This window comes from Syngnathus acus, chromosome 2, assembly GCF_901709675.1.
Source record: "Syngnathus acus chromosome 2, fSynAcu1.2, whole genome shotgun sequence".
NCBI classification, from domain to species: domain Eukaryota; kingdom Metazoa; phylum Chordata; class Actinopteri; order Syngnathiformes; family Syngnathidae; genus Syngnathus; species Syngnathus acus.
This window is the reverse complement of record NC_051088.1, coordinates 12,420,279-12,444,839: the sequence shown is the minus strand read 5'-3', so window position 1 is coordinate 12,444,839 and position 24,561 is coordinate 12,420,279. Positions and strand designations below refer to the sequence as shown.

At 40.5% G+C, this 24,561-nt stretch overlaps 1 protein-coding gene across 2 annotated transcripts in view; it reads left to right on the top strand.

Moving 5' to 3' along the window:
• The window catches only part of prkcz (protein kinase C, zeta), a 36,984-nt gene extending 16,768 nt beyond the window's left edge, over positions 1-20,216 (top strand). For both annotated transcript variants that reach the window (XM_037246046.1, XM_037246048.1), the window contains 12 exons: positions 813-903; positions 1,147-1,202; positions 1,906-2,100; positions 4,501-4,598; positions 4,797-4,883; positions 6,882-7,017; positions 7,110-7,197; positions 7,311-7,430; positions 10,329-10,408; positions 11,301-11,390; positions 14,321-14,436; positions 16,976-20,216. In XM_037246046.1, coding sequence (XP_037101941.1) covers positions 813-903; positions 1,147-1,202; positions 1,906-2,100; positions 4,501-4,598; positions 4,797-4,883; positions 6,882-7,017; positions 7,110-7,197; positions 7,311-7,430; positions 10,329-10,408; positions 11,301-11,390; positions 14,321-14,436; positions 16,976-17,063 — 1,245 coding nt within the window. In that variant the 3' untranslated portion in view covers positions 17,064-20,216. The remainder of the gene's footprint in view (positions 1-812; positions 904-1,146; positions 1,203-1,905; positions 2,101-4,500; positions 4,599-4,796; positions 4,884-6,881; positions 7,018-7,109; positions 7,198-7,310; positions 7,431-10,328; positions 10,409-11,300; positions 11,391-14,320; positions 14,437-16,975) is intronic.
• Positions 20,217-24,561: the final 4,345 nt, after the last annotated feature.

The window sequence follows — 24,561 nt, the reverse complement described above, 5'->3', positions numbered from 1 at the left end:
CAATTATGTCGGCACATCAAGTTGACGACTATCAAGCAGCGATTTACAGTCTCGACGGAAATAGTTGTCTTGTTGGCTCATCTCACCAGAAGTGTTTTTAAAAATATATAGTGGATATACTGTATCCTGATTAATGTACAGTAAAATTAATTCTCTGAATCCCCCTACGTAATGTTTTTTTTTTTTCACATTCCATTCTACATCTTCATTTTATATAAAACACAGGATTAAAGACATACAACACAATTTAAAATGCATTCAACTTTTTCTCACTTATTATCGTTAATTCCTGACAGAAGGCAATATGGATGACATAGGAGCAAGTTAAACAGTTTCAATATCTACAAAAAGCTTACAGCCTTTAGAAGTCAGCAACTTCCTTTAATGGCTACTCTCCTTCTCAGGTTGATTGTTTTATGCGATGTAGTTGAATTTAGAAATTTCCCAGGTGTAGAATCGACCTAACTTGTGACAAAAACATCCTATTGCTAATGCTTCCAGACCAAAACAGATTTCAAATGAAACCTTTGAAGAAAATCTCGACAAGGAGATCAATGTCATTTTGATTACTAAGTTCTAACTTCTTTCTCACATATAGCCAGTGAGTTTTTTAAGTGCCTCTGATTAAATGTAATGATTCGTTACACTTCCTGTAGACTGTTCCAAGCACCTCTTTAAATGCAAAACGCATTGCTTTTGACTCTCCGACATGTTTTTCCATAGTTATACAGTAACAGTGTGAACACGAGGCAATGTTTATACACATATTTGAAGGTTGGGCTCTATTTAGTCAAAGTTTTGTTTTTGTTCAGGATCCAGCTATGCCATCTCAGGAGCCCCCTTCAGATGCAAAGAGTGAAGAGGTGGACCTTCCACTAGATGACACAGAGAACAGAGATGGAAGTAAGATGTTTGGTTACAAAATAAAAAAAGAAAAGAAAGTGGTGGCTTGCGGCACAAAAGGGCACACTCGATTACTGTCGCACTTGCTGCTTTTCCTTTGATTGTTTTATGACCTAGAAGAGTTTTTACATGAATAAAAAAATTGACCCTGTCAGTTGTAAGCTAAGGACTCCCTGTAACCAATTTGCGAATCACATATGTAGCCACAAAAAATATTTTTCATGTTTGTATTTGTTATTGCAGGACTGTATTTACCACACAATTGTACAGTGGACAAAATCGAAGAGACAGATGTGGAGGTAAGCAGCGTGCTATAAAGTATCTTCCCCTAAAATTATTGTCCCAGTGATGTCAGTTTCTGCTTTTTTTGCTGTGTTTTCTGGATTACTCAAACCGCCAATACTGCAGAATGTCTGCTTCTGCTGTGTTAAGCTTGTGAAGTTCACGATGTAAACATGAGCAGGCAGCGTCCTATGGGTGAAAAAATCAAACGTAGGGCTGAGAGAAGATAGAAAATCAATGAGCATTGCACAAACGTTGGCCGTAGCAAATTTATTTCTAATGTCCTAAAGAAAGAACATTTTACTTGGAACAAATGCCGAAAGGGCACATCAAGGAAAACAACAACAGCTGACAACAAACATGATGAGAATTATAAAGTTGACAAACAACTGTCAGTGATATCAGCAATAGCATTCAGGAGTGAATGTATCAGAAGTCACTGTTTGCATAAGACTCCATGCGCTAATACAAATGCTACACGAGGAGGTTGGCAAGGCTTTAGTTTGGGGGAAATAAAAGCTCTACCAGTGCTCATCATCCCAAGCTTACAATTACAAACAGTGGAGGTTCTTGGAAATCTGCAGAAACATTCTTTCTGGAAGTTTAAGAGATAAAAACATTTCACCACAAAGACAAATAAACAAATAAGAACCAGTTAATGTACTGTCTCTTGAAAATATGAGTGTATTGTACATACTTGTCCTCTCTTCTTCACCCAAGGACATTAAATCAGTGGTGGACGGAATCGACGGTATCAAGCTGTCTCAAGGCCTTGTTTTGGGGTTAGGAGACTTCGACTTGATCCGAGTTATTGGGCGCGGCAGTTACGCCAAGGTGCTGCTGGTCCGCTTAAAGAAGAATGATCAGGTTTATGCCATGAAGGTGGTGAAGAAGGAGCTGGTTCACGACGATGAGGTGAGGCCATTATCGATAAACGTTTGGTTGTCTGGAAAAGAGGATCGTTCTATAAATTTTTTATTTATTTATTATTTACTTAATTCTATATTATTTTATTTTAATTCCCCATTCCGTTTTTGTTGTATTGAATGCATTGAACTGATTACATAACAATGCCCTGAGTTGTAATTCAATTCAACTGTTATAGTTGTAAAATGTGGAATTCTATAAACGGCTATTTCCGCTAACTGCATCAATAACTCCACGTTCTTTAGCAACTTATGTGCAAATATGTAAATGAGCAAGCATTTAAATGACGTATTACGTCATATTGACAAGATTTGAGTTCTATGAGCAATTTTCACTTCACAAAGTACAGAAATAGCACAAAGTTAATTAATGCTGTTTGCATGTGAGGTAGTGTTAGCACCCATTAAATGCTATATCTTCTATCCATCTATCAAATATCACAATATTAACACAAATGTAAGTATACAAATACGCTTTCCGTTATTCACTACTGTGGATTGGCATCATGTTTTGCAAAGCCGCTAGGTGGCGGTGTAGGCCAACTCAATTAAGGAGCCCTTCACGGTTACCCGACTATTTCCTCCGGCACAAGATTCAACTCAATAATAATGATTTGTTCTGACAACACTGATAAATATAGAAATAAATTTAGTACATTTAACTTGAATCAAAAAATCCTAAGAAAATCCTAAATAAATAATCCTTTGTATGGGGCTTTGTAAATCTCTTTCTGTCTGTATTCAATTAAATACACTGCAAAAACAAGAATGGTCAAACTGATAAATTGCTAAGCTCTTTTGTTTGTTTTTGCATATATTTACATGTTTGAATTCGATACCTGCAACACGTTTTAAGGAAAGCTGTAACAGAGGCATATGAACCTCATCATGTTTCTTCTGAACAACATTCAGTAAGTGTTTGGGAAGTGAGGACACTAATTGTTGAAACTCATTCTTGCTTGACCTACAACTTCAGTTGCTCGACATGCTTTTTTCCAATGAAGCCACACTGTTTTGATTTATGCAGGATGTGGCTTGGCATTGTCTTGCTGAAATAACTTGGCGTTAAGACGTTGGATGGCAGCATATGTGAGCTTTTTGGGGTTTCAAATTCAAAATGGGAATCTATTTGGAAAAAAAAACCCAGTAATCATAATTTATTTGTTTGTCTTTCTAGTATATTCAATTGAGTATAGATTCACTCAAATTGGAGTTTGTATTTAAACTACAGACACAATAAAAAAAATCATTTTTACATCATACACAATATTTTCTTCAGTGCACCAGACTTTGTTTTCGAGCCCACATTTAATGATTTCATGCTCATTTGACAACCAAGACCACGACCAATTTTCTTCAATAAATATCAACATTTTCCCAATTAAAGTGAATCATAGTATATGTCTGCCTTTGGGTTTGATTGGACATCTTGTTTTTATTTATTCATACCCCTATACACACACACACACACACACACACACACACACACACACACACACACACACACACACACACACACACACACACACACACACACACACACACACACACACACACACACACACACACACACACACACATTAGTTGAATTATTAATCTTTGCAGCACTGTAATGCCTGACATCAAAGTAGGTTTGTAACCGGTTTTGCACCAAATCGACTACAAAGTAGTAAAGACGATGAAATTACCAATAGGGGATACGTTTGTATGGTGTAATGAGCATAATTATAAATTCCTCAAGTACTTTGGAACTGACCAGGAATTTGGAATCATAAGCATAATGTTAGGGTCTCTGTTGCACCATAAATGAAATATATGCTCTTCCAGCATTGGTCAATTTCAGAGATACGTACCTACTGTAGTTGGCGCTCGTAAAATATTAACCTCATGGGTTGGGTGACAATTTAAGAAGAAATATAAAATAACCATGCCGCAGGCTAAAAACACACATGTACAGTTAAAGATATGAATTTGCCAGTGCTGAATAAACTTTATAGAATACAAAAATAAAGGCATGCTCTATTGCACTTGAGAATTTCTGTTTTGTTATAACAATATAGAGGGAAATCGTTAATGGTAATGCGGTACTGAAACGCTATAATTCATGATTAATTAATAACAAGGCCGGAAATAGAAATAAACTGTTCCTAGGAAATCCTAAAACCTTTCTTAACTATACAGACTATTTTTATGTAGCATTATTAACTGTTATGCAAGTGTAGAAAATAATGAAGCACTATGTAATTATAATTTTTGTTGAATTCTGATTTGTATGAGTTTTAAAAGGTTACACAGTATTGCATAAAGTAATCCAATTAGATTTCGATAAATATATTGAGAAAACGTCATCCTTTAGTGATGAATGATCTTTCATTCACAATCTCTCCAGGATATTGACTGGGTGCAGACCGAGAAGCACGTGTTTGAGCAAGCCTCCACAAATCCTTTCTTGGTGGGCCTCCACTCTTGTTTCCAGACAGAAAGTCGGTAAGAACCTCAATCGATATTTCAAGTTGATGTGTCATTTGAATGGATTTATTAGTTGACCAGTTGCATGCTTGGTTGTTCAGTGTGATGACATGCCAAGCAATGTCAAGTGCTGTACTTTAAAAAAAAAAAAAAGAAAGAATTACTGCTGTTCTTTCCGGTAATACATGTGCCTTAACTCTCTTTTTAATTTACCAGGTTATTTCTTGTGATTGAATACGTGAACGGTGGGGACTTAATGTTTCATATGCAACGTCAAAGAAAGCTTCCTGAAGAGCATGCGAGGTAAGGATCACAATTTTGAGACATTCGTTTGCCTCAGCAAGCTTTGACAGCCTTGTGAGCAGGGTTGGAAATGTTCTTTCTTGATGCACATTTTAAATTAGTCGTGTTCTTCTCAAAAGTCTGGAAGCATCTCCCAAAAGTTGACATTCCAACATTTGTCACAAACTGGACTCGAACAGAGACCCCCCAAGACCTTACAGCTTCCAAAACAATTTCATAAAATATATTTTTTTGTGTTCAGGACAACACACAAAATAATTAGGATCATTACAATTTTGTCTCCACTGCAGCATCCAATCTGCACAAGTTGGCGTAAAACAAAACAAAAATCTATTTTCCATCCACTCAGACAAAACTTTGTGGCTGATTTAAAATTCTCTAAAGCATGAACAGGTCTTCCGTACAATTGCTTTTTGTGTCTCGTGGCATTTTTATTCTTGCAGCTTTATTTTCAACATGTTGTATATAGTTGTAAATGTTACTAATGAGAGCGCAGCACCTCTCTGAACCTGCAGCGGAGAGGCGTGTAGGCGTTGCTGCCGGCGCATACGATCGCAGCCCTTTGGGATGCCCCTCCATTTAATTTATTTGCACCGCCTTTGCACCCTGACTCCATTTGAATATTCCTCAATAGTGAAATTCTTTTAAGAGCTTCTCACAAACACCCGCTCGGTATCATTCTTGAGCGGTTCCTTACAGACACTGGCGCCGCCCAAATAAATAATGTCTTTATTTAACACCTCTGAAAAAATATAATGAGCCCCCCATTATTCATGCCTTTCTACTTGTGGGGCACTCCAACTGTGCCCCTGATAAATGCTGGATCAAAGACTTGGTAATATAGAGAGGCACTGTTGGGCCCCTATCGGACCCCGCAATCTGTATTCTGGAGAGAGTGGCTGTACATATGCAAAGCAGCATGCTAATAACTCATAACGATTGTACATATTCATGAGTGGCGCTCCTGACGTATCCCCGCGCCGTAGGGATGGCGCTCTGTGGGCGATGGATGGTGCCGCTGAGAGCGCACCACTTCTATCGGTCCGCATGCCGGGACTGAAACACGCGTGTACAATCGAGGCTGTCACAGTGAAATCGTGGGGGGACAATGTGGGATTTGCTGTCAAGCCATCTATTGCTCAGTGTTTGACATTGAGAGATTTGTAGCAGGCACTCAGACTGAAGGCGCGCCAATCCTAATGGAAGCTTATCTCGCTGTGGCGGGTCATGAGCTGCCCATGTTGCGCTGTTTGTCGCTAGCACAACGTGTTAATCACAATGTCATTCATATTGTAAAATCAGATGGCCTGTCTTGTATCTACATAGTTGCCTTGTGTGGAAAAATTGATAGCTGCTTTTATTGCGTGTCAAGAACATTGATACGGTAACTAAGCAGGAAATGGTGTTTAAAAAAAAAGTCAGTCCCGGAAAACAACTACAGCTATGCAACACAAAGACTTCAAACTATGACTTTGGTTCTGTTAGCAATTTTGATGAATACAAACTTGATCATAAAGCACGCATACAGTATGTATGTACATATATCAGTGAAACGTGAGCACCACAGAAGTTTTCTAACCAAATTCTGTATCAGGAAAGAAAAGTAGCCCAATTCTTCAGTCATGCCAAAGCCACAAATCAAATTGATTCTTTTTTTCCCCCTCGTTATGCAGGCAACACAAAAACACATTTCAAATGCATAGGAACACCGAAACCAAATGATTTATCGCAACATTGTCTACGCCAACAGCGGTGGCAATTACACGGCAGATTGTATAGGCCATTGGAGAGTCCGCTAAATTAAACCACAACATAGAGATTGTATTCCCGGGGAAAAAAAAGACATTATTATTCATAGCGAGTTGCACAATGCAACGTCTGGCGCTGAAAAAACAACTCATAAAATGTTCAACTAGTGAGTGGTTTAATTTTGTTTTGCTTTTCAATTAAACAAAAAACACAAATCAATCTCTGCCATTTCAAATGATCCTACAACAGATTTTATGCTGCTGAAATCTGCATCGCTCTAAACTTCCTGCATGAGAAAGGTATCATCTACCGAGACCTGAAGCTGGACAATGTTCTTTTAGACCAAGACGGCCACATCAAGCTCACAGACTATGGCATGTGTAAGGTAAGACACACCGACATTCAATCAAATAAAATTCTTCAATCGGTAATGACTACACACACTGCCTGATCTCATGTTTTCATTTTATTTTCCAGGAGGGGATCAGACCAGGTGACACTACCAGTACTTTCTGCGGAACACCCAACTACATTGCGCCAGAAATCCTCAGGGGAGAAGATTATGGTAAGTGAGCAACTTCACGATCGGGTTACGTATTTCTATTTCTTATTCTCAGCCCGAACTAAGATGATGTCCAATCCGTTATTAGTTGGTGTTGAACTTGTTTCTTTACTTAGGCTTCAGCGTAGACTGGTGGGCTCTAGGCGTGCTGATGTTTGAGATGATGGCCGGGAGGTCCCCGTTTGACATCATCACCGACAATCCTGACATGAACACTGAGGAGTACCTCTTTCAAGGTAAGTTGGTGGCAACATAGCCGTTAGCTTGCAGTTTGAAATAGATGAATATAGTGTCGCGACACGTTATTGTGCTAATGAATTTCAAACATTTATTTTTACACTTAGACGTAATCCGTTGCGGTTTCATTCCTGGCAAAGATCTGACTAAGCCGGCTTCCAGCAATATTTACTTAGGTTCAGGGGCTGTTAGTTAGAGATACTTGGAGGCAAAGTAAGCTAAAAGCGCTGTTTCTGGCTGTTTAGTGCCAGGAAAAAAACCCCCAACTAAACATTTAGGTTCATTTATGCCTTTGTTGGGTAACTGATATTTAGTGTGAGTGTGGAGGAAACACATTTCATGTAATGGGATAAAAATGAGCTCAGAGCTGCAAAGGGTTTATGCCTGTGCCAATGCAGGCTTAGATGCTTCTGGCATGCCTCATTAACATGCAGGAATCACTAACAGGGTTAATTTTATTTCCCTCAAATGTTAATTAGCTTTAGAACTGAAGTTTCTCAAATCGAAACTGGCCTGTATTCATATATGACATCACTTGACATCTTTTAGTTTTCTTATTTGCTCATTTGCCTACCATACTTGGACAGCTGGATTGCAGGAAATCAGATGACATATGCATTTCCTGTTACCAGTGAAACTACACCTATGGTAATCCATTATGTTTGTATGTTGTTGTTTTTTCTTTTTAACCTCTGGATTGTTTGAAAATAGAATCGATTTCCCCCAAAATAGAAGTGATCAATTTTTCCACTCAAACTAACTCTTAAAAAATGAATTAAGTCCTGCCTTTAATTTTTAAATGAACATTTTCAAGTGTTCATTTTTTTTAACTGCAAATAATTTGCATGCATGGGTCTCTTTGTAAACTCATTTCAGAATTGGGAATTTACAAGAAGAAGGCACTCTAGAGACCCAACTAACTGAAACCAATTAAAAACTCAATATTCTATAATTCTATAGTAAAGAGACTCATGACTAAACTAGTCGGGACTTTGGACTACAACAGCCAGCATTGAACTGACTTGTCTGTACAAAGCAATTACTTGCGTTAATGACAGGAGATGTGTTGTATGAATGCAAGACGATCTACAATTAAAACATATAATTAGCTCTTCTATTCTCTTATTTGTGTTTCCTAGAGCCATATGGTACACTGATAAAGCACATCCCCCATCACACTCCTCCGCCTACCGGCTTTTCAGAACAGAAATTCCTCCATAATGCAAAAGCCTTGTTGATGCAATAATAGTATGTCTATGCTGTGACTGTCAGTAGCATGGAGCTTGCATCTGCTACCAGTATAGCGGCCTCCGAGTGGGATTGCTGGGAGAACAGCAGATTCCTGCATGCAGGCCTTCGAGCGGATATCACGTCTTTCACTATAGGAGCTGCTCAGCCATATGCCATTGAGCGCAAACGTGTGCCAGGTCCTGCTTTGTTTATCGGTGCTGTGTTTGCCTGCCTGCGTCAGACAGACGCCCAAACACCATCAAATGTCTGACTCATAAGAAAATACAACCCCAATCTTAAACGTCAACACAAACTGTAGCAGGACATAATGGGCCTCTGGCATATTAGTCATTTTCTTGTTTATACGCTCGTCTGTGACCTGTACTGCCTGTGCGGCACAGACTTGAATAATGGAAAAATTAATCTCAATCAAACTGATATGTTAATGAGCATCATTAGCATCTACGTAAGAGGAACAGTTTATGCCTCCAGTTGAGTTCAAACTGTATTTTGATGCCTGCAACTAAAAATAAATAATAAAGGCCAAGAAACTACTAGAAGTAAAGCAACACGGGCATGTACAACATTGAAGTGAATCTGAACATTAGTTAAAAAAAAAAAAGTACCATCTCAGCAGTACATGATTGACACATTCATTTATGACCAAAATGTTACATTTACCTTGCCCCAAAATTCACACTGTTCGCATCAAAGATTAATTTGCTCGTTGTTGACTTGTCAGACATGTTGCCAGTTCTCACCGTCTCGTAACATAAGGGACACAACGTTATCAGCGGGCTTCCAAAGTACTTGTCCATCCATTCGGATTTGAAACGCTTAACTTTCAAGTCAATTTCTGTACTTTGAAACAAGGGCAGACACATTGTGGGGGGGGGTATTGAATTTGTCTCTCCTTTCGCTGAGACATTTGCTGAGTCATGTATCATTTGCCAGTCGTATGTTAGGAACTAGGAAGAGAATTAGCAGTTAACATCACAGAACTAATGTATATTCTTGATGACATCTAGCATTCACAAGAATTTGTACGGTATAGTAAATGAAGGACAGTTTAGATTCTAAATGGGTGTCAAACTCATTTATTTCGCCGGCCGCATTGTAGTCATAGCTTCTTTCGGAGGGCCATTATGACTGTCAACCCAAATAAATGTATGAGCACCTCATATTATATACAGTCAAAGCTACAAAACAAACTGACAAATAACTCGTTTTCAAATCAGACGAGTAAAAACTGGTCAAATATTTAAAAAAGATATTATTAAAAGTGAAGACAATTTGCAATTCTAGTAATGACACACGAATTTGATGCACAATTTGTCTTCGCGGGCCACATAGAATGATGTGGCGGGCCGTACCTGGCCCCCGGGCCTTGAGTTTGACACCTGTGGTTTAGAATGAAGAACAACATATAGAGGTGAAAGCTCTTCCAGTTTTCAAGATCATTGTTGTTTTTATTCACCTTTTAAATCTGTTAGCGTCCATCAAAATGGAAAGAAGCATCAGAAAGGAATCATCTGTGTCTCCTCCCTTCCTTGGACTCCCACGCAGTTGACATGTTGACCCACAGGCAGTTTGGACTGTGAATCACCCCCCCATCACAATTGTCTTTCTCTTACCATTGTTTTGTTGCTGTCCTCTTTTGACAATAGTTATTCTTGAGAAGCCTATTCGCATCCCAAGGTCTTTGTCAGTGAAAGCTGCCAGCGTGCTCAAAGGGTTTCTGAACAAGGTGAGAGTCCCCACTGCCAAAGCGGCGCTTCTTCTGCTTGCTCAAGTCGTCATTTATGTGAGCATGACCATGGGCACTTGCTTATGGGGCAGCCAATGCGTTGAAATCAACTTAGCGTATAGAGGAAAGTACATATACATGGAACTCATTCACTGCCATTGATGACTATAGATGTCGAAAACCTATTTTAACTGGAATGGCACTGAATGAGATAAGGAGACTCACTAGTGAATAATAAAAATAATAATAATAATATTCATTGAAATTGCACTTTCCTTACCAACTTTCACGTTAAAAGCCCAAAAGAAATCATGTTGTTCGTGAGCTTATAAACCGTTCCGTAAATGAGCTATTTTTTAATCCATTTTCAGTAGACTGGCGCGCACCTCTAGGCAATGCATCTTAACACACAGGATAAGTCTGAGCTACTTGAGAGTAGAAAAGGCCATTGAGTGGAAGGGGGAGGTCTTTCTAATTGTAAGTGCAGCCGAACTCCAGAAAACGATTAACGTAGATCCGTAAGCAAAACCTTTGCACTTGGTTATCTTCATTGCCATTTACACTCCCGACGGTTGTTGATTTGGACTTCAACCCACACGCTCTGCACCGCTTACAGAAATACTCGCTCACAAATGCGAATGATTTAATCGCTAGAACAGTCCGCAAAAATACCTTCCACCCTGTGTAATATTTGCACAAAACCTATTTGCTGTATGTCGGTAACAATGAATTATCCTCCCCATTCAGACTCATTTACTTTCCATATGAGGCTCCATTTAGGTTTAGGGAAAAATTGGGAATCCAGATGTGACATTGTTTGGAATTTTTTGCTATGACATAGAATGGAGTTGCGCCAGTTCACATTTTTGAACAGCTGTCTTGGTTCCAACAGGATCCGAAGGAGCGGCTGGGTTGCCAGGTCCAGACAGGCTTCACGGATATCAAGTCACACACATTTTTCCGCAGTATAGACTGGGAACAGGTAAGTGTTACAGAGGTTGTGGCCTTCAATTGATTTAAAATACAAATATAGTATCTTAATATATAATGAATCATTATATTACATATGTACATTGAAAAAAGTACAGAGTACACATAAAGCTAATACTGAAATCTGTTGGTAAAATTCCTAACATGGCTTCACAAGCTTGGGGGCATGAACTGATGGCTGGACATTCATCAGCAGGACTTTTGATTGTTCCATAAATTGCGTCAAGTAGTCCAGGTGATCAAATAGGAAAGGAGACGTATATTTTGGGCATATATGTTCTGCAATTTACTGATTTAAGTCATTTATATCTTGGTGGCCGAGCACCAAATTTCCTGCGGAAATGGGACCGACCCACAGACTTCCCTTTTTCTGACAAAGTACTATTTAAATAATTTTGTCATTCAACCAATCTGGTGAGTGTAACCATAATAATGTTAAAGAAATGAAACTTTGACAAAACATGTTTCATCAAGAATTGCGGTCTTCTCAACTCCAACAGATTCTTAACCAACATCCGGCAGTAGATCACTCAAAACAGTAAATGAGTGCATAGTTATCATGTTATCACATCATCAGACATTGTTTTTGTAGCACTTCAGATACATTTCAGGCAGATGAAGTGATGGTAGTTCCTCCTACCTACTGACAGTCAGGTGCTGACAGCTGTTCTGGGGCTTGACTGTACAACCTGTCAGATGATTTCCGACTAATATGACAACAACAACAAACAGAATAACTTCTGCACACCCACATTTAATGCCAGTTAGCTTCGAAAACAGCAAAGACCTGTCATTACCTCATCTGATTTGCAGTAGTTATCTCCTCAATACATCTGGAGCTTTGGCAATGCACAGTATTCATGGTGCAGTTGGTTGGAACCTGTACTAAGAAGGAACCGAAAGAATTGTTCTTTGTTTGACGACTACCACTTGAACCCGATACTATCGTTTCTGATCAAGAACTGTGTCGGCCATTTCTGAAGGCTGCCATACGGTATCACATAGGTGTCAAATTCAAGGTCCGGGGGCCAGACACGGCCCGCCACATCAATTTATGTGGCCCGCAAAGACAAATTGCACATGGACACATGGACATGTGTCAATACTAAAATTACAAATTGTCTTCACTTTTAATTATAGAGAAAATGTGAGCAATTTTCATTTGTATTACCCTGTATAATAATATAAGGCGTTGACAGTCATAATGGCTCTCCGAGGAAAACTGTGACATAATGCGGCCCGCGACAAAAAAAGAGTTTGACACCTCTTTGACGTATCACATTGGAATTGAAAATGTTGTAATTGGGACAACCGGGCACCCAGTACATGTCGACTGTGACTTCATAGACAAGCGTCAATCGATTAAGGCAGCGAAAGTCGGTTAACAATCTTGAGTCATTTCTTCCATTGATGTGCGTCGTACGTCTGCATTTTCAATTCCACATTTAAAGCATCACTCGTATGGCCTTTTAGAATGTTAGCGCCAAGGCAGAATCTGTGTCCCTCGTGGGACTAAGCGTAAGTGAGTCGGGTGCTGAGGAAGAAAACAATCGGTGTGTTAATGAGCTCTGCCGCGGTGGCTGTGAAGTACACACCAAAGGCAAACTGGGGAAGGATATCAAAGCGGGAGAGATTCCTGAGTGCAGCAAGCAAGCCCTTGTGTAGTGCAGAGGGAAAACAAGTTGACAAAGCTTTGAGAGGTGGAGTAGCGACGCTCTCTGCCCTCAAACTAGAAGCCTGTCTCCAGTCCTGACAGGCCTGCCTGGCACACTGCTCCTGTTGTTACCACGTATTAATATTCATCAGACAGTTACCCAGGGTGCGGCTTTACTCTCTGAAGCGATGACACATTTGAATATAATTTACCTGCCTCCCCTTCTTTCATTGCCTTTCCCAACGCACGCTTTTTTTATTGCCAAACAAGTATCGAGCTCAATGAAGAGCGCCGATGAAATTGATCCCTTGCGCCGATTATCGCCGTAAATCACCGCGCTCCTTCCTGATCAATGAAACCATCTGTTGCTTTGGATAGTGAATCGATGACTGTAACCTTGCGGTGTTCCATTTTCAGTCCGTCCATCCATTTTAGACGCAGCTTATCTACAAGGCAGTTGGAATCTTTCCCAACCGACTTGAGGCAACAGGCAGACTAGATAATTGATTATTCCAAATTCTACTGATCTCAGCTCCAGCACCTGGGTGGGGTTTAAAGTGCTGACAATGCAAAGTGAGGCCAGCAAGAGACGTCTACATTACTTTGGGCCGCGTTCCCGGAATGGCCTTCAGAGTCGCTCAACCTGGTCCTGTGGCCTGTTTGAACAGCTTTGAACTAAAAGTCGATGCAAATACCGAGTATGAATATTCAGTTTTTGATTCAACTCAGAGCTCTGGTTTGGGCTGTCAAAATTTCTTTTTGGCATACCATCGGGTGATATGAGAAGAGGCTAGAAGTCTCTGTTGTTGCTGTTTGTTTGAAGCTTTTCTCACCAAACACTTTGAACGTTTATTGCTAATTAAGCATAGAATTGGCCTACCGTGAGAGGGAAATTAAGAGCCTTGAAGAAACTAAACACAAATATAAAACACGCTATTTTGAATCAAATAATACATAAAATAATACAACTCATAATTAATGGGAGACATTGCATATCCGTCCATCTACTTGCTAGCAAGGGACCATTATCGGTGCCAGTCTGAGTCAGTTTCCCAGAAAATGTCCTTGCTGAACAATTAAAAGGGGCAATAATACGAAACCATGTAAACCAACTAGACAAAACTCACTGGTGAATCATTGGTGTCAAATAACTCCGCCACCTACATATTCTGCTTTTCCGTATAATGGTACTTCATCATATCTTTGTTGAACACATTTTTGGTGAGTAGACTGATTGAGTACGTTTGTTGTTGTTTGTTTCCGTTTAGCTGGAAAAGAAGGAGATGACGCCGCCCTTCAAACCTCAAATCTCAGATGACTACGGCCTTGAAAATTTTGACACGCAATTCACTAATGAGCCGGTACAACTAACACCAGATGATGAGTAAGTAGCACTTCTTCAAATGTCACAACCACTTTCATGAAGACTTTTGTCTCGTCTGTCCAAAATGCATTCTCCCACTAACCTTGTGGCTTGTCAAAATGCATTTGGGAAAATCCCTCCTTGTCCATGTTGGTGAGCACTGTGGCTTTTCCATTGGTGCCAATAGTTTTGTTCTTGGGTGTTTTTCTTCATTTGGATAGATGTTTCACATTTTAGTTTTCTTTTAATTTGCTGTTATTTGTCGTTTAGCCTTTGCCCTCGAGTATGGCCCAATCAGAGTAGACAGTTATTAAGCCCCCCACCCACCCCCTATTTATATACCACACCTCTGCCACAATAATACCTGTGGTGGCTGGATTAAATGTGGAGTGACCTGCTCAGGAATTTTATTCACATCTACTTTGGAGCAAGCAGCAAGATGTCGGTGCATGCAGCAACTGGATTGGTTGGTGTGAACTGGAGCCTTATTCAATCCCCATCATGCTCTGAACTTATGACAGATGTCTTGTGCCCTCTTACCTTTTGAACATGTCGACGTGGCGCGCTTCTCCAGAATCATTCAGAATTCTGGATCAGAATTCTTCAAACCAGCCTTTCAGCTCATTAAACAACTGCATCGGCATCCAAACTCACGTGACACCATTGGACCACAGCAGACATTTGGGGAGGAAAGGGTGGCTGTTGAGGAGTTCCACTGGGGTTGGGGGGGTGAACAGCAGTGGGGGGGGGGGGGGGGGGGGGGTCCTCTGCCAGTTCAAATAGTGGAGATATCAACCTTGCATCAAAAAGAGAGGCACATCAAAAGAAGGCGCTTGGCTCTTCGCTGCCTCTCGCACTTTATCTCCCCATCCCCGTCCGTCTCTTCTCTCTGTTACCAGGGAGAGAGGCTGATGTCGCCCACTCCCGCTACGAGGGGGTGATGTAAAAAAGCTCACCAGTCTCTCCCCTCTCTCACTCCAATCCTGATGGGCTTGGCACAAGAAGAAAGAAATGTGAAGCACTGTCAGGATAGAGAAGGGTAAACTCTCCATGTTCGAGATTTACATTGCTACATTAAAAGCCCGGATTGCTGGGGGCTCTTGCCAAGATGCTGTGGTTGGGGGGGGGCATTTAGACTTTCTATGCCAGCCCTCCGTCTTTGAAAATACAAGCCAGAGCCACAACCCAGGGAAGCATTTTTTTTTTTCCTCCCGCCTTGGTACTTGCTGGCTTTTGTGGAAGTCCGAATACAGAAGGAGCTCTATTGAATCTGCTTCTTACCCGGGTTCATTCATGTACCATTGTGCTAGGCGCCACTGGTTTCGCTTTGTTCAAGTTGTGCGAACTGAATTGGGGTGTTGTATAGGAACACAAGGCCGGTTGAACTTCACCGACACGAGTGAGCGTGATGACTCACTAACCTTGCGGTGCGGTTTTAGATGTATGACCAACAGGGGGCTCAGAGTGAAACCTAAGCATGTGCGCTCTGAGAGGATGCTCGCCCCCCTCCTCACTCTCAACTGCATTTGTGTGAGGAAGTCCAGGATCCAGTTACAGGTTCATTCCATCACACTGCTGTGACGGTGTGGAGCCAAGGTTAGTGCAGTGAAGTCTGGAATGTCAAATATGAGGAGGAGGGCAGGTTTATTATTCATGCATGTAAAAGACATCGCATGTGCATAGACTTTGTCGTATATCAGATGTTTGAAAAGCGCAAAGAAAAAAAAATGCCTCTGTCACTGGCTTTTCCTGGAATTCTAAAGTATTTTTCTCAGTGTTCAATGTGGACAAAAGTGTCTCGTGTCGCTATTAACGCCAATACATGCATCTGCACGCACACATACACACATATTGTGGTGAAGAAAGAAAGCCAGCGGTGTTGCTAGGCGACCTTCTATTTACTCCGCCAGTCTGAACTCAACTTGTTACGGGGTTTCACTTCATTAACCTGTGATTGTTTTTGCTGATGGATGGAGCAGACTCGGGAAGCAAAAGGCACAGATTAGTCCGGACGACCGCATTCTTTCTCTTGTGTTTGGGTTCATGTTTGGGAGAGGAAAAAAAGAAGAAAAAAAAAAAAACATTTTATGGGGTTGTCAGAGACACACGTATTGGGTTTTCCCCCTCTAGTCTCAGCATGCCATTTTAGCTAAAAACTGCCTAACTGAACTTGGCCAGAGAAGCCAACAGAAAGATCCCCAAGATGAAATGTTTTTAGTTGTACGTTGCCATTGCAACCGTAGCCGCAGACCCCCCCCCCCCCCAAAATAAACGGTTTTAAAGAGCCAACCATAGACACAGTTGAAATAAAACTCACTGCGTCGTAAATACAAAGCCGTTTTCAGCCCACTCAGGATCAAATCATGTCTGAGACAGACCATGTTGAGATTTTGGGTTCCATGCTCCTCAAGTCACAAAGATTTTTAGTCACGTAGCTGCCAAGTCAAGCTTTGTGTGAGTGCTATTGATTTAACATGTAATGGAAATTTTTCCATCAGCAACATAACATGTCACAATGCCGAAGTCATTTTTAACGCCTCTTCTTCTTCCTTTTCTCCAGGAGTGTCATCAAGAGAATAGACCAATCAGAGTTTGAGGGCTTTGAATACATCAACCCACTGCTGCTTTCCACTGAAGAGTCTGTATGAAGAAGTCAAGGTGTTCCATCTGGGCTCCTCCTCCAGTGCGTCCGAGCAGCCATTTCGGCCAAAAGACACCCCGAGGACGAAGGGGAAATGTTCCTTCCCGCACTACTGGGATTCCTAATGTTCTGCAAGAACAACTGGCTCCATTCCTTCCGGATATGTCGTCTTAGCCTTCTTTATTCCTTTCTGTCCGTTTCATTCCTCTCAAGCCCCAGAATTCTTTGAAGAACTGGCTCGTTCCGTGCCTGACATCCTTTTATTCCGTCGCACATTTCTGGATGAACCACAGCTTCTGTGAAGGACTTGAACATTTGACATACACTTTATTGGTAATTTGATGTTATTTTTAATCTCAATAGGAGGGAGGGAGGGGCGGGGGACTCATTTAAAATAAGAATGTATAATGATGAATGAAAATTTAAGTTATTGTGTACGATCACGTAGGTAGTCAATCCAAATTTGACGATGCCTTTTTATTGATGCAAGTGCCCCTGTTTTGCCCCTAACAACTAGTCGAATTTTGCTTTTTTATTTTTATTTAAGAAGTGCCTCACAGAGCAAACAAATTCCTGTCTGATTGCACTTATGACCCACTTCAGAATACAATAGTGTGTACTTTGCCCGGTTCTTTTTAGAGCACAGCAAACTGAGGCAATTGTTTTGTTTTGGCATCAATGAATTCCGAAGCACACATGCAGCGTTGCCAAACCCGACATCGGAAATGACTTGAGCCACCCGATATCGATTAGCGAGAAATTTTCCTTCTTTGCACATTTCATTGCAGGGTGAAGTGAGTGGGAAATTTGACAAGCAAATCTGAGTTTGTGTCACAAGCAACGAGATGTTGCCGAGGCTGCATCGTTTGGACCAGTGGTTCTCAATCGTTGGGACCCGCGTTTAACTTATTGTTGCAAAGTGTTTCACTAGCCACTGACATCATTTTAAAAAATTGTATTTTTGTATTATATTAATTTGTAAAAAGAAGTGCACCACGTGATAACTGCATGTATAAAAATGAATAAAATTAAACAAAATGTCAAAATTTCACTTAGCACTTTTTTTTAGCGACGTGAATATTTTGCATTTTTATTAAGTCCTAAGTTTGATCAGTCCTGATGATTGTGCTATAAAAACACAAAAGGTATTTGCTTGGGCTCCATCCGACGATGTTTAAACACCAGTGATGGTTGTTTGTCTCGCATTTGTTTTTTTATGTGCTGCAGTGATGTTCACAATCGCAAATTATATCAAATGAATTTGAAATGACAAGCCACGGTGTCTGTTACCCAGAGGTTGAGATGCACTGTGCTTGTTTACAGAGTAAAGCTACACTTCCACGTCACAAGATTCCACGTCAGTCTAGGGAAGCCTCTGTACTGTGCCAAGAAAAATGTGATTGGAAATGTATACACACACCTTCCTAAAATTTCACAATTCAGGGCGTCCTTGGTTTATTTGAATAAAGGTCCATTCCTGCGGCAGCGATGTCATTTGAATTAGAATGTAAGTTGGAACACAGTCCAAAGCAAATACCGAAGTATACATTTGTATGAAAAATACTTCTAGGACACAAACTTGATATGAAATAAATGAAAAAGAGGAATTTTGGTGCTTACTTAGCCCAGCTCCATTCAATTGTAAACCGAGGACCCCCAATCGTTTTTTTTACTTGCTGTCCACAACCCAACCATGATGGGTCCCAACCCACCAGTTAAGAATCACTGGTTTAGATTGCAAAGCTTGGTACACACCTACGAACAATCTGGCTTCATTTGAGCATTTCTCAGCAAAGGCTCAGTTGTCTTGAAAAAAATTCTCCTGCCAGATTATCTCGTGGTGTGTTTGGAGTTTAAAAACGAGTATGTGTGTACCCTGCTTAAGATGTGCCTCCATAAGATTGTGGCAACCTCCGTTTATTGAACACTCAACAGCACAAATACAGAATGCAGAAGGTCATTTGTGTGTACAAGATTGTAGTTGAGTGATAATGTTTCAAATGTTCACCGCTATGTCATTGTGCTCATTAGGGACAGAATTAGCACATATTTAGTTGGTGGTGTCAGAAATCAGCACCATTATTTCAATGGAATAAATCATCCTTTATTGGTCACTGTTTTTAAATATACGCGTGTTTTCTTCTATATCGTTCTTCACAGATGAATCATGTACGCAATCCATTCTGGGACACTTATTGATTTATTTGAATTTTACGAATATTGGAAAAACTAGTTCCATGGTGTCAAGTTCAAAATTGTCATCCTTAGAATTGAGTTGACTTGCATCTCTGATATCAATATTTAGTAAAAAAAAAAAAAAAAAAAATTCTTAACCATTGTGTTTGTTGCTTTTCAGTGCCAATTCCGTCACTGCAGCCGATTGTAAATACCTCGGTGCTGGCTGGTTGTGCTGGAACAAGGTCTTGGCTTGCTGAACGTTGTTCTGGATAGTGCTAATTTGATCTTTTCACAAGACTTCCTATTTTTTCACTGTCAAAATGCACTCTGTCTATTTACAGTTGTGTTCTTACTTTTATTCCCATACATGTGAATTCACTGAAAACACGGAACAGCCCAAGGGTCCGGGGATGGAACAGTTGTTCACAGGTGCCAGAAATTGTTCGACTCCACGTGAGCCAGATGTGAAGCAGCGCCTCCAGCTTGCCCTCCAACCCTGAACAGGAATGTCATAGAAACTGGATGGAGTCGTGTTTGGCAGTTTTTTTTTTTTTTTTTTTTAAACATTTTTCTGAGTTGTTTTTTTCCCAGATATGGCCGTTGTTGTTTTGGTCATTGGTTTTAATACGCTTGCTGACAAATTGTAAGGTTCTTCGTTTCTATTACATGGTGTGAATGTTTTATATAACTGCTTTTGTTGTTGCAATTAGATTAATATAGGCTGGCAGATTAATTATTCACAAATTGTTTGTTCCATTAAAAATAAGGTTTCACAAGCCCTGAAAACATCCACTGGCAGCAGTATTTTAAATTGGAGGCTAAAGTTCTCTCTATTAGCACCTTCCAAGTATGTGTAAATTAGGCGTGGGCAAAAGTATGGTCATTCCTAAAACTGACTTGCATTTGAATTGATTTTACATTAAATAATCAGTTGATTCATTGTAATTCATCATTAAAAAGATTAAATTATTTTAATATTAAATGAACTGTTGTAAATTTTTTCTAACCTCATCTATGAATGAATCTGTCCATTTTAAAAACCAAATGAGGAATGTTTGCTTCCGCCACCCTTATCAAAATGTTGCAATTTCAAAGTTGTGCAGCTCTGGTATATCTCCATCAAATCAAATACTTCCTTTATACATCTAAATTAGCATTTTCCCTTTAAAAAAAAAAATAAATAAAAAAAAAATACACTTACAAGGAAAATGTCTCGATTGGCTGAGAATTAGTTGATGAAATCTGACCCTTGATTATTTTATTCACTCCATAATAGGATTAATTAGTGGATCCAGAGTCAAAGGTTCTCATTTCGCTGCAGGCCTTGACATGCAGAGAGAAAGATAGCGCGGGCAGCGATAATGAAGCAGTTAGAAAGACCGTGAATAAAAACACACACAGGCAAGCTAGCACTTGGATATTTCAGCAATCTTCCTCATCTGCCATCTCATTTGAAGTGTTTCCTCCCTTGAGGGACCCATCTTGGACATTTGGATCGCATCGCATAGCAGCGAGGAGCGGCAGAACCAAAAGAACAGCAGTGTGCTGGGAATCAAAAATAATCATAACGTTGAAGTACATGTATACACATTTGTTTGATCTGATTGTTATTTTTCTTCTCTGCGTCTTTGTATATATGTGTAAGAATTAAAAATAATATTGCTTTTATGTAAACCTTTGACTCTTTTACGTGCATCAGAATTTGAATGCTTAGATTGGCGTTTGAGTGTATGTTTGCTTTAAAACTGACTGACGCAAGTCTCCTCTTCTGGTTTCTCTCAGCTGTTAGACCGAAAATTCAATTTGTACAATACTCCTTGCTTTATTTCCAATTTCTAGCTCAAAATATTATTCAAGGTTGCCAGCACTAACTTGCTTTATTGTAACATTCATGACGTTGTGACCCTTTGCTCTTTGTCAAAACAAAATGAAAGGAACAAAATGTTCTGCATTCGTATTTTAAATTGACATTTTTTTGATGAAAGAACTGCAACCCCATTCAGGGATCGCCCAGCTATCTGCAGGTCTTTTTCTTTTTTAGATTTTATACCTGGCAGCTCCGTTTCCAGCATCAAAATAAAAATTTCTCATTGAAGGATTAAATAAGACACAACATCTGAAATAATCATCAAAACTTTCATGACCACAGTGCAGCCGAATTATGGGGAAAGCTTGAACGTCTCCTGACTGCCTGCAAACGCATCACTTGTGCCCGCTGAATGCATTCGGCACATCGGGGGCTGCTCGGAGCTCACCAGCTCATGTCCACATTCATCTCTGACAGACACTGAGCCAGGTGGCCATCACGGTCCATCTGGGAGGCCCTGGGGGGACAGGAAGCACAAGATTAATGCGTGCTAAGATGAATAAATAAATACGTTTGCTTTTCAAAACCTGGTAAAAGTCATGCAAATGTGCAAGATATCTACAAAGACAAAACAGTTTGAGGCAGTATTGCACAAATGACTCACCCATCAGTGCCAGCAGGCACATGGGGCAACTCTTCAAATTTTCTTGAGCTTCTTGACTTTTTCTCTCACTGTCCTTCTTTTCTTCGTGCTCATCAGTCTCCATCAGCTCCACAATCCTATTCTCCTTTTGATCCAGAGGTTGACTTTTTAAGGAAAAGAGTGGCACCATCGGTCTCTTTCCCATCTCTTGCTTTTTTCCTTTTCTTGCTACACCTGAGGGCCCGGCGATGGCATCGGGAAACCTATCATTTTTTTGGGAACGAGCTTGCGCGGTCAGAATGTTGACCTTGGGCTCTCGCTGACCGAGAGAGGCGAGCCACACGTTGGCAATGTCCGGTCCGGCTTTGATCTGCTGGACGGAGGTGGCCGGGGGATCAGGACACTGTTGGGATGCTCGAGGTGCTTCAGGAAAGGGAGGAACCTCTGTGCTCAAGTTGCACCGACGTTGTTCATCCGGCGCTGGTGATGTGGCTTCCTAAAACAAAAGCAGAAACACTGCCCAAACTCTAGTTTAAAACCCTATTTTCGAACTCTAACCCTAGTTTGAAAAGCTGACATTAATATGAAACCAATAACCCTAACCCTAAAAAAGAAGCCCTATCACCAGGGAATTCATGTTACGTACAGAATGTGCAAGTGAAAAACAACTTTACAGGGACTTGAGAACCGTGACCTTGAGTACACTAACCATTGATAGATACCATGTGGTCGTCCTTCTCAATAATATTGCAGGCGTGTTTGAGTTTGACATGATCGCATATATTACACCACTCTTTCATTTGGATGTCCTCTCTGTGTACATTTCAATGGGTTACACCAAGAACACCAGTTGAAACATAATACTTTGTTTCCTTTGTGAGGGCACACATAAAGTGGAAATGTGACAAAATAGTGGTGGGAATTTCCGAGCCCTCTAAGCTTTTGGCCAGCATGGAGACCAATGGAGATTGGCTAAGCTTATGCAATGGAAAGGAAAAGAGAACACTTAGAAAACAAAGAAGAGAGGAGCTTAATACCAAAAAGGAAAACAACGTTATGGGGCAACCTACCACTTTAAAATTTGGTGACCACATTCTTTGGCCAGGAACTGTATGAAATCGGTATTCCAGAAGGACCATTACAGAAGAGCTGACGTGAGCTGATCTGTTTTTCGAGCTTTACAGTGAAACAGTGGAGCGGACCGGTGGTCTGTTCCTGTGGTACATCGTGCTACGCTGAGAAAAAGACAACCAGCGCCAGGAAAGAAACCTGATGTCATTCATCCCACGTGATGCTGTTTGGTGTTCTGCTGCCATGGAGACCATGGCAATAGTTATACACCGACCGGCGCCTTTATGATCACTTGCACAATGTTAACAACCAAAGATCTGTATGGAGTATTGTGTGTATACGCTTTATATAGTATATACTGTACACACACGCACACACTCAATCTTGTGAAGGTATTTGATGCATATCTTTTTTTTCAAGTCTTATTAAACTTTGCCTTTGATATGATTATTTCCTACTATTTATTCCATACACACTTTCAATGTGAGCTACAATGCTACTTTAGCGTAGAGCAGAAGGAATTTGTTAACAGGTTTTCTTTTTCAATTGACAGGCAAGGAGTTGTGGAAGTCAATGTCCTTGAGTTGCAATATGATTTGAGAAAGACCGGCAGATTGCCGTGCCGTTTAAGATGACCTCAAACTAGCAGTGGAAGGTGGACAAATGGCTGCATTGATTGGTTTTGTATGAAGCTGATTCTGTTCAATGGAGCCTTCTTACTATTTGGTAACCGTGGTGCCAAACAGAACATCGTACATACATGCACTTGCCGTCTCTGCAAATGACTTTAGCATTACATGCTTATGATGACGATGTAATTTGTGCAGGCAGTTCTTGGAAAGTCTGATAATTATAGCATGCTGACGTGACAGGAGGAGTTTGCTTTACCCATCAAATCCGTCAGGGGAATGGTTTTTTTTAAAGTGTAGGACCAATTATATTTTAACTTGATGTTGAGGTTCATAAGGATTCTCTAGCTACTTAGTATTTGCATTGGGATTTCATGCCTGGAGTTGCAGTGACGGCAGTGCCTGGCTGGGGGGCGCCACCAGAGCAGCCAACTACAGTACTTCCCCCTTGAAGTTGAACTTGTCACGTTGAGTCACTTGGTTTTGGTTATTCGCCACCAACTTTCATTCTGACACTTCCTGTATTAACATTCGGAGAGAAACTGAGTGGAAGTAAGGACTTTGAGTTCGCGAGTCACCCTTGGCCAGCCAGTCATGCGGATGTGTCACACAATATAGTGGGTAGCCTCATTTTTACATTGAGGGGGAAAAAAAGCATTTGGCTTTTAGAATAGGCACGCACGCGCACGCGCGCGCACACACACAGGCGCACGCACGCAGACACACACGCAAAGAGATATGCATTCTCCTTAACTCTGCAAGATATTCAATCTGACACCAAACATGAATTCAAAGCTGTTATCAAGAATTTGTGCAGTTTTGTCCACATGGTCTCCAAGGTTTTTTCTTTTCTTTTTTTTTTTAGACATTTTCTATTATACACGATTATGTACAACTGGCCGATATAGTACTTGAATAGGACTGTCACGATTCGTCCCCGGTTGCTTTTTTATGTCTTGTTACCATGGTTTCTGTTCGCGTCGCCCCTCCCCTCCTGTGTCACCTCAATCAATGTAACCACAGTCACCTACCTCTTGTTACCTGTTTTGTATTTAAGTCCTGTCTCCCTGTCGGATCATTGTTGTTGTCATGTCTTTACGTCTGTAGTCTTCTTGTCTCACGTCCAGGTCAGTCAGTCCAGTTATTGTTTTGTTAAGTTGTGTCAGTTTTCCTTTTG